This window comes from Myotis daubentonii, chromosome 7, assembly GCF_963259705.1.
Source record: "Myotis daubentonii chromosome 7, mMyoDau2.1, whole genome shotgun sequence".
In the NCBI taxonomy this organism is placed as follows: Eukaryota; Metazoa; Chordata; class Mammalia; order Chiroptera; family Vespertilionidae; genus Myotis; species Myotis daubentonii.
This window is the reverse complement of record NC_081846.1, coordinates 32,592,529-32,602,145: the sequence shown is the minus strand read 5'-3', so window position 1 is coordinate 32,602,145 and position 9,617 is coordinate 32,592,529. Positions and strand designations below refer to the sequence as shown.

Here is a 9,617-nt window from a genome sequence, read left to right as displayed (position 1 = left end):
CGCTATTTATAATCTCTCTCCAAATTATAAACGCTAGGCCCCTTGGGGAGCGTGGAGACAGAGCATGATCAGGGTCAGAGGGCCAGGGCCAAGCTGAGGGGGGGGGGGGGGGAGGAGGCGGCGGGGGGGGGGGGGAGGCGGCGGGGGGGGGGGAGGCGGCGGGGGGGGGGGGCGCCTGGAAGCCCTGGCTGCCTGGGGGCCGCCTGGGACTGTGGGTGGGGGACCAGGCCAGGCTGACAGCGCCTCACTCCTCGGCTCTTCCAGCTCCTGGGCTCCCTGGGGTAGAGGGGTCCCCGCGATGGCCTGGCCGCCCTACCCCCGCCCCCTCCCGGCCTGGTCTCCCACTTGTCGGTGCTCAAAGGCTGGGGGCCAAGGCGGAGGGGCAGGAAGGGAGGGTGTTCTGCTCCGAGGGCCGAGCGCCGGCAGCACCCCGCTCCGCACCCTGCTCCGCACCCCGCGGCTCCTGCGGGCGCCGGCTACGTGCACACAGGCGCCCGTGTCGCGAGTTGCCGCCCGCCCCGCCCGCCACACACTCACGCTGGACACACGGAAGACACGGGCGCGCCCGGCGGATCGCGGCCCCTTTATTCGCTTCAGGAGGCGGAAAACTTTCTCAGCGCGACCACCACGAGCGCCAGCACCACGCAGGTGGCCAGCAGGGCGGCGATGACGATGGCCGCGATGGCGCCGGGCCCCAGCGAGCCTGCAGGACAGGAGGAGGGCTGGTCAGCCGGGCCGGCCTCGCTCCCCGCCTTCCCTCCCTCCCTGTCCCCCTCCACGGCCTAGGCTGCCTCGTACCGCTGCCGGGGTCCAGTCGCTCCCGCGCGGTGCTGTCCTCGGGGCTGGGTGGGGCGGTGGGGGCCGGGGCGCCGGTGGCTGCGGGCTCCCGGGCGGGGCTGGTGCTCTCCACGGGACCTTCTCCCGAGGGCAGGTCGGCCGGCTCGTTCCACAGGGTGGGCACGGGCTCCTGCGGGTCCTCGGCTGCAAGGCCAAGCACAGGCGCTGGGCCCAGGCTGCCTCCAGGAATGGCTCCCCGCGGGGAGATGGCCCTGCCCTCGGGGCCCTGGGGCTCACCAGCACTCCAGCCTTCCGTGTCACAGGTGCGGCAACTGAGAGCCCTGCTTCTCCTTGGCCCTCACCTGGGTGAAGCCATGCAGCACACAGGACATGGGGCCCAGCACCCACACACGCCCATGTGTGTCTGCTTCTCAGAGACCAAGGGGCCTCTCTACCCCAAGGAACTAAGCCCAGCACATACTGTCTCCAGACAGAACAGGCCCAGAGGGGTGTCGGCGGTCCCCCTGCCCCCATACAAGCTGAGACTCAATAGCCATCAGAGTCTGCAGGAGCCTTTCTTTGCTCATGGGTGGGGGTTAGCAAGGATTTCAGGTACCCAGGGCCCCAAAGAACTGAAGGGACAAGGCTGAGAGGCCTGTGTGATAACCCCAGCCTTATACCCTAGCTCGGCCCCAGGCAGCTCATGCCAATACCCAACCCCCACCCCAAGGATCTTGGCCCCCAGGAGCCCCACAGCACCACCCCATCCCTGGGCCCATCCATCCTTCCTGAACAGGCGTCCCCAGCCACCCAGGAAAGTTCAAGACCAGGGTGGCAGGCAGGCTCCAGGCTCCCGCCATACCTGATCCTGACTGACCCAGGGATGCTCTGGAAAGATGCAAGGATAGTTCCCGGCCTTTCCTGCCAACAGTGCCCACCTGGGGCAAACCGTAGGGCAACATCAACCGAGCCCAAATTCAGAGTCAGTTATAACATAACTGGGTTTTCAAAAATGTCAAGGTCATGAAAGACAAAGGAAGATTGAGGAATTGTTCCAGATTAGAGACCAAGGACGGTGACAGCTAAATGCAGCGTATGTTCCTGGATGGGGCAGAGGGGCTGCTATAAAAGACAATTCGGGTCCATTGGTGAAAGCTGAGTAAGGCTGTGGTTTACATAACAGTGCTGCATCCGTGTTCATTTCCCAGTGTGGACATGTGAGAGAACCCCTTTGTTCTTGGGCATATTTAGGCACAAAGGGGCATGTCTACAACTTACTCTCAAATGGTTCAGCATCCAGACAGATAGGCAGGTGGGTAGAGAGAGACAGGAAGACAGCAAATATGGCAAAATGTTGCAAACTGGTGAATCCAAGTGCAGAATATACTGGTCATTGGATTATTCTTGCAACTTTTCTGTAAACTTAAAATCTTTTCCCAATGAAACTGTATAAGGCCCCCCAGCCCTGCTCCTGCAGCCTCTCCCAGGCCCGGGCTGGCTCAGTTTCAAGGCTTGGTTTGAAGGCAGGAACCAACTGTCCCACTCCCCAAGGCTTGACCAAGCTGGTGCCCCTTTTCAGAAAACTCTCCTGGCAGGGAGGCCTCCAGGGACAAAAGGCCCCAGCACCCAATGGTATGGCGGCAAGCAGGGCCCAAGGCTCACCTACAGCACCGTGTCTGGGGTCCCCCGGCCCCCCCAGTTGTGAAGCTGTCCCTGTGAGGGGGACAAAGTGACCCTATCAGGCCTCCTTTGTCACTGTCTGGAAGGTCAGGGGCCTATAGCCTTGAAGCTGCCACGTAAGGCACCAGGCCCCAGGTGGCTCCAGGCTCCAGGCATACTGACCTCAGAAAAGGCCTGAGAGTGCCCACTGCTTGGCAGACCCTGAGGTCTAGGGCTTGAAGAATGTCTGTCTCCCAAGATAAATGGAGAAACCACTGACTCCCACTAGCTCCCCACACACCCAAGACAGGGCGGCAGGCAGGCACCGCCCTGTCCCACCACTGCTGGCCGAAGCTCACCTCCGGCTGCTGGGCACCTGGCCAGGGAGGCTGCCACAGGGCTCCCGGGTACCTAGCCCAGCCGACCTGGGTGGCATCTGGGGAACAACTCTGAGCTCAGGAGGAGGAGTCACAGACCCTATGGCCCTTGGGAGAACAGGGGCTTACTCCCTGGAGCTAGCCACCCCTGTCCTTTGCCAGACCCTGGGAGCCATCTCTGGGGAGAGTGGGCCCGAGCAGGGCGGCTGGGCTGTGCACCCAGAACCTCTCTTCCTTTGTCTCCCCAGTGACCAGCCTCACTCTGCTGCTCCCCACGGAGGCCTGACTCCTCCCTGTCAGACACACTGGCCCAGGTTGCCTCGTCCCTGCTAAGCGTACCCTCCTCCAGCTTCTTCTCCAAGACCAACCAGTCCCTGAGGCTCCAGGAGCTAAGCCCTTGGGCTTGCAAATCCTGCTCCTTCATGCTCTCACCCAGGGACCAGGCAGACTGACTTCACCGTCCACTTCACTTTACCGACCTGAGAATCAGGGCTGGACCATGCCTCTCACAGCCGCACAGTTAGTAACTATGCTGTCATCGTCATCATCGGGAAGCCTCCCTCTGGCATGAGCTGCACGGCTGGACACAGGCCAGGTCGCTCCGTGTGCTAGGCCTGCTGCAGCGGACTCTCTCAGGAGACCCCCAAAGGCTGCTCCAGGGCTCATCTGTGCCAAAGCAGTGGATCCCCAGGGGCCAGCCAGCTCCCTGCCCACCCAGGCGTATGCCCCAGGGGCAGCCTAGATTCAGCCCCCAGCCCCCAGCAAAGGAGGTGCAGTGGCCAGGGAAGGGCCAGCTCACTTTCTTATCCTCATTTATATGCCTCTGTATTTTCTCAGTTTGCTGTCGTATTAGGGGGAAACAAGGTTTAAAGGCAATAACCCACCCAGCACCCCCAAGCAGTCATCAGGAGGGTGCCAGCAACAGCCACGTTTGGACAGAGGTGAAGGAATGCCAGGCAGCGGACCAGCATGGCAAAGGCACAGAGATGGAACCCATGGGTCTGTAAGGAGAGCTGTGAGTCAGCCACAGTGATGTTAAGGCCCAAACTGCAAGGACCAGAGTAAACAAGGTTCTGCGACTTCGTGCTCTGACCGAGGAAACCAGGAGGCGTGGGGCCTCGTGACACAGGCCTGGGCACTGTGGGCTCTCCCCCAGCCCCACCGCCCCAGTCGCCCTGCCTTTCAGTAAATAAGTTTGTTTAGTGCTCACTCTGACCACAGGGCCCCGAGGCCAGGCGCCCGTGCTCACAGACGGCCTTTGTACGGCCATGAAGGGCCTTTTCATCCCTGTCCTGGCCTCCCGCCCGCTCAACCTGGCCTGCTCCCCTTGCCCCTGTAGCTGTGGCCACAGGCGACCAGTGGGGAGGGCAGCAGGCTGCTCCTTCCAGGACCCCCCACCCACCGAGCAGCGGGCAGGGGGCTGCCAGGCGTGGTACACACCTCCCAGAATGGCAGGAAGAAGGACAGCCAGCCAGAACCCTGAGAGGGTTGGCCTGCCCCTCTTGGTAAGACATGTGGAAGGAGGTGAGGCCACGTGAGATCCCGGTGACGCTAAACACGAGGCTGTCCCCTCAAGCATTCCTGTGGTGGAGGACGAAGCCCACCCACCCAGGCTGTGTACGCACAGTGTGACCCAGCGCCTCTGGCCGGCGGCCTGGGCTAGGAGAATTGGCTGTGCGAAGCGCAGGAAACTGGACAAGAGTGTCCCAGGCAGCCCTGGACCCACCAGTGGGAGAAGCATTTCATGGGGGTGGGGTAGAGGGTCTGCAAGAAGATCCAGACCATGGGAGGTGCCACTTGACACTTTAGGTCACTTCCCCAATTCCTGGGCACCTCCCCCACCAAAAGGGATCGAGGTGCTCTCTCAACCTGTGCGAAGGGGTGCTTCTGCCCCGAGACCACCCTGCACCCAGTGGAGGGGCTGGGGACGTTTACATGCAGTCGGTGACAGGAACTGAGCATCGCCTGATGCCTGGCCCATCCTGGTGTCTGAACGTGGTAGGCCTGCCACCCCGTGAGGGAGGCAGAGGCACCATGGTTGTCACCCTGTACAGATAAGGAGGGACCGAGGCTGAGGAACAGCCTGGAGGGGCTCGAAGCAAAGCCAGGCTGCTAACTTCTTCCTAGGGCATCTGAAGCTCCTCACCATCACCCGGGACTCCCCCGTGTGCCTGAGCGTGCGGCTGACCCACAGGCGGCTCTCCCCGGGGCCCTGCTTACTCACCTGCTCTCCAGTTGCCTCCCCCACAGACCGATGGGCTTCCCCCAGAGCCCATGCTGCAGGGAGGGTCTCGCTCCAGGACCCCTGCCCGGGGCTCTGAAACACTGCTCCCTGGCTACGTCAGAGATCACTTTCTTCCAGGAGAAAGCCCACCCGTAACCCAGGTGCGCCTTCCCTTTCAGGCTTTGAAGCCAGCCTGGGCCAGCCCCGCTCGGGGCCCCACAGCCATGGCCAGCTGGGGCTGAGGTCTGGGAGCTGCCGCCCAAGCCTGTCGTGACTCTCCTTCTCGCTGGACACCAGACCCAGACATTTTGGCCTCCGTGCAGAGCCTGAGTCCCACAGCCTCAGTTTTCTGAGGAGTCTCCAGCCCTGCACTCCCCCTGATACAGGACTAACACTATTTCCTGATACAGAACTAGCCCCTGGAGCTTCGCTCTTGAAAGACTTCTCAGAAAACCAGCAGAGAGAGGCATGCAGGCTTTGGAAAGTAAACGGCAGGGTCCGGATCTTCTGTCCAGGGGCCCAGGGTCTCTCGCTTCTCAGCCACTTACCCTGGGCCTGGTGCCCCCTCCTCACTCCTAGACCTGGGAGCTTTCAGATTTTAGGTACAGGAGTAATCCCCTTGTCCCCCAAGCAGCTAACGTTCCTGGCCCTGCTTCAGGGCCACTGTCCTGTGGTTGCCAGTTCCCAACTGCGGCCATCTGTCTCATGGGAGCCTCCACTGAATTGCCCCAGAGGCCGCCCCATCTGCTGTGCAGGACCTCTGCCCCCTGGGCCCAAGGGAGCACCTTACCTGTGAGCACCGCAGGGGCTAGGACCCCGAAGAGGAGCAGTAGCGCCATGCGCAGGGTCAGACAGAATGCCATCCTGGGCCGAGTGAGTGTGGCCAGCGAGCGGGATGCACCGAGGACTGAGCTGGTTAACTTCAGGGCGGCGGGAAAGAGGTATCAAAGGGCTGGGAAGGGTTTTCATCAATGCAAACTCTGTCCTCCTGGGACACCGTGCCCGCCCCCCATGCATGCCAACACACACACACACACACACACACACACACACACAGCAGAGCTAACAGAACAGACTGCTTTCCTGAATTCTGGAGCAGCCCCACCCTCGGAGGGGAAAGAGGAAATTGCACCCTTACTCTTTCTCTTTCTCCTCTCTCTCTCTCTCTCTCTCTCTCTCTCTCTCTCTCTCTCTCTCTCTCTCTCTCACCTCCATGTGCAAAGACTCACCCAGGGAACTGGAAAATGCAGACACCTTGGGCACTCTGTTTCAGTGGGTTGTATTTGGGCCCAGGAATCTATGTCCAGTGCCCAGGGCCAGGCGAGGAGACTCGCCCTGGGCTGTCCGCACTGAGCAGCAGGTTCTGCTCACTTTCGGGCCCTGGATGCCTGGCCAGGAGCGGGCTTGTTAAGGAAGCACAGCACTTTTAGGCAGTTTCAATCCAAACCCTCTGGCTGTGCTCATCTCCTTCCAGAAAAGCCCATGTCATTAAATGCCCTTGTCTTGCTCTCTGCTCTCCCAGGTGCCTAAGACTTGAAATGCCACCTATATGCTCATAATGTATTGGGGCCAGGTTTGGCCCCATGGCCCACTGCCTTGCTGACAGCTTCCCAGGTGTCTAATAAGCATCTCTAACTTAACATGTCCGACACACGCCTTCGCTGCCCTGCCTTCCCAGCCCTGCTCACCAGGGAGCAGCCCCCACCTTTCAGATATCCTAGCCACACAATGAAAAGTCATCAAAAGTCCCTCTCTTTTTATCTTACTACCCTTGTCTCCCCCCCGCACCCCACAATAGCTCAGAAAATACTGCCATCACCCTCCTACCTCACACCCTTCATGGTTTCCCACTGCTCTTAGAACAAAAAGTCAACCTAAGGGCTTGCCTTGGCCCTGCTCCCCTCCCCCACCTGCTCAAGCTTGAGCCTGCCTCCCCTCTCCCAGAAAGCAGCCCCTCAGGTGGCTCCCTTTTCATCATCACTCGGGTCTCAGTCCTGATCAGTTAGCCCCCCATCCACTCGTCACATTAATTTCTTAATACTTATATTTACATGAAACTCTCTTGGCTTTGGTTTTGTTTTTCTCAGTTTTTGTGAGGACTAACATACTGTGAAGTACACAAATGTTATGTTTACAACCGATAAACTTTTATACAGATATATACACCTATGTAAACACTACCCCTCCCCATCACCAGTCAGTAACCCCAAAGTGCCATTCTACCTTCTATCACCATAGATTCGTTTTGTCTACACTTGAACTTCAAATAAATGGAACCATATGACTCTTGTTCAACATTCTGTGAAATTCATCCACATTGTTGCATGTGGCAACAGCTCATTCATTCTTGTTGCTGAATGTGCCACAACTTATCCATTCCTTTATCCATTTATTTATCTATGTCCATTTGGGTTATTTCTAGGTGTGAACTTTTATGAATACAGCTCCTATGACTATTCTTGCACATGTCTTTTGGTGAACATGTGCACTAACTCTAAGAGTCACATTGCTGGGTCAGAGGGTAGACAGTGTTTAGGTTCTGTAGATGCTGCCCAGCAGTTTGCCAGTGTTTGTTCCCATTTACACTCTCATCAGCAGTTGCCCTGCATCCTCACCACACCCTGGTGTTGCCTGTCTTTTCGTTACTAGTCGCCTGCTGGGTATGTAGTGGTGTCTCATTGCGGTTGTATTTCCATGACTAATAAAGTTGAGCAGTTTTCCTTATTGAGCACAGGATTATCCTCTTTTGTGGAGGGTCTATTCAATTATTTTTGCCTCCATACTATGGGGTGGTCAGTCTTTTTAGGGTTTTTTGTGTGTCCCAGATAAAAAACATTTGTCACGATACCTGTAATAGCATCTTTAGATACAGTGTTCATTGGTTGTCTGTCCCCACCCTGTAAGTCCCAATACAGCAGGGACTGCTGTGTTCACCAGTGCATTTCCTGGACCTAGCCCCATCCCAGCACATAGCAGGGACTTAATATGTGAATTTAGTCAGCTGAGATTTGGGGGACAGATTTAACTGTGAACTTCTTCTAACTGTTCACTCATTTGTGCTGCTTGATTGCTGTGTCCCATCTTCATCTTTCTGTACCCTGCAATGTAATGTAGCAACATACTGATAAGTACAGTCAGACCCCCAAATCACACTCCTGAGGCCTTCCTGCCAGCATTTGCCAATGGACAGCACTGCAGGGAGATAGAGGTGGAAGGGGAGAAGTAGCTTCCTGCTGCTTCAGATTTCTGACAGCATCCCTGGCAGCAGCAGCAGCAGCAGGAGCATTGGCTACAGTAACAGTGACGGGTCAGGTGGAGGTGGCTGGAAGTGCAGGCTCCTGGATCCCAACCTTAGCAGCCTCACTGGACAGTGCTCCAGCCTCTGAGCTATCTTGCTGCTCCTCCAGCCCAGGCTGGTGTCAACTTCCAAGTTACAGTTACCATTAGAGGAGGAACCTTGCCTTCTGTCTCTTGCTCCATTACCCCTTCAAGCATCCTTATAACAAATCCCCATATTAAATCTCTTCTGCTTGAAATACCTGCAGGGGACTGTTTCCTGGTGAGAGCTGGGAACACATGGCCCACCGTGTGTTAGGGCTCGGCTGTAGAGCATCAAGTGCCTATTGAAAACAAGGCTTACAAGACCAGGTAGATGCTGCACTTGATAGTTACAGAAGTGATGATGACAGTGAAGTAAACTGGCTACTTTTTACTGTGCTGGGTGTTCACAGAAAGGATAATTTCAAGGATTTGATTTCTAAGGTCAGGGCATGATCAGAGAACTAGAGCATTTATGTATTAGTCATTTAAAAGAATCTCTCATTTCTTATAGATATGGGCGGGGCATAAGGTCAGGCCCAAAATATGCACATCTTGCAGAATTATAATCTTAAATTGAATTCATAGCCATGCCAATTCTCTTAAGTGACATTCACGGCATTGACTGGGAAGGAGTGAGACCTTGAGGTCTTACTGAGGATCCCTGGGTAGACTCAGACAAATCCCCAGGCAGCGGGCTCTTCTCCAATGTGAAGACAGAGCCTTTTCTTGTCTGAGAAATAAATAACCTCACCTGTTAAGTACCCTTTCAAGAGGATACCCATTCTCAACACCCACCCTGACAACACCCTTATTGTCCCCATACACATAACTAGAACTAAGGAAAACAGGTACAGAGTCTGAGCCAGGAGGAAATCAGTACACACTAAACCAATTGCTAATTATTCTAGCAATAAATTAATAACTAAATACTAAGTAAGATGTTGCTAATTTATAATAATAAAAGCCTGGAGAATATGTGTGGGATAAATTCTAAGGTATTAGACTAAATGGATAGGAGGGATCTTAGATCAGGTCACATGTAGTGGTGTGTTTAGCAGAGATTCTGAACTCAATGTTTAGCTCAAACATCTAGAAGTAGCTCTAACAGCTTGACTAAAACCATACTCAATAGTAGCCTGGATTCAATGAGATTGAGAAGCCTGATGTCTGAAGAGGGGGGAAGCCAAAGGCTTAGGAAGGAAGGGATGTTGGAGTGGATTTATGGTGACTTCCTCACTGAGGCGCTGAGAGGTGTGTAG

At 56.2% G+C, this 9,617-nt stretch overlaps 1 protein-coding gene across 1 annotated transcript; it reads right to left on the bottom strand.

Annotated features, from left to right (window-relative positions):
• Positions 1 to 549: 549 nt before the first annotated feature.
• On the bottom strand, positions 550 to 6,161 carry SNORC (secondary ossification center associated regulator of chondrocyte maturation). The gene is made up of 3 exons (XM_059703540.1): positions 5,828 to 6,161; positions 799 to 981; positions 550 to 703 (listed from the first exon to the last, which is right to left on the bottom strand). Exons 1-3 carry the CDS (start codon positions 5,898 to 5,900, stop codon positions 594 to 596), a joined length of 366 nt encoding a protein of 121 aa, XP_059559523.1. The 5' UTR covers positions 5,901 to 6,161; the 3' UTR covers positions 550 to 593.
• Between the last annotated feature and the right edge of the window lie 3,456 nt (positions 6,162 to 9,617).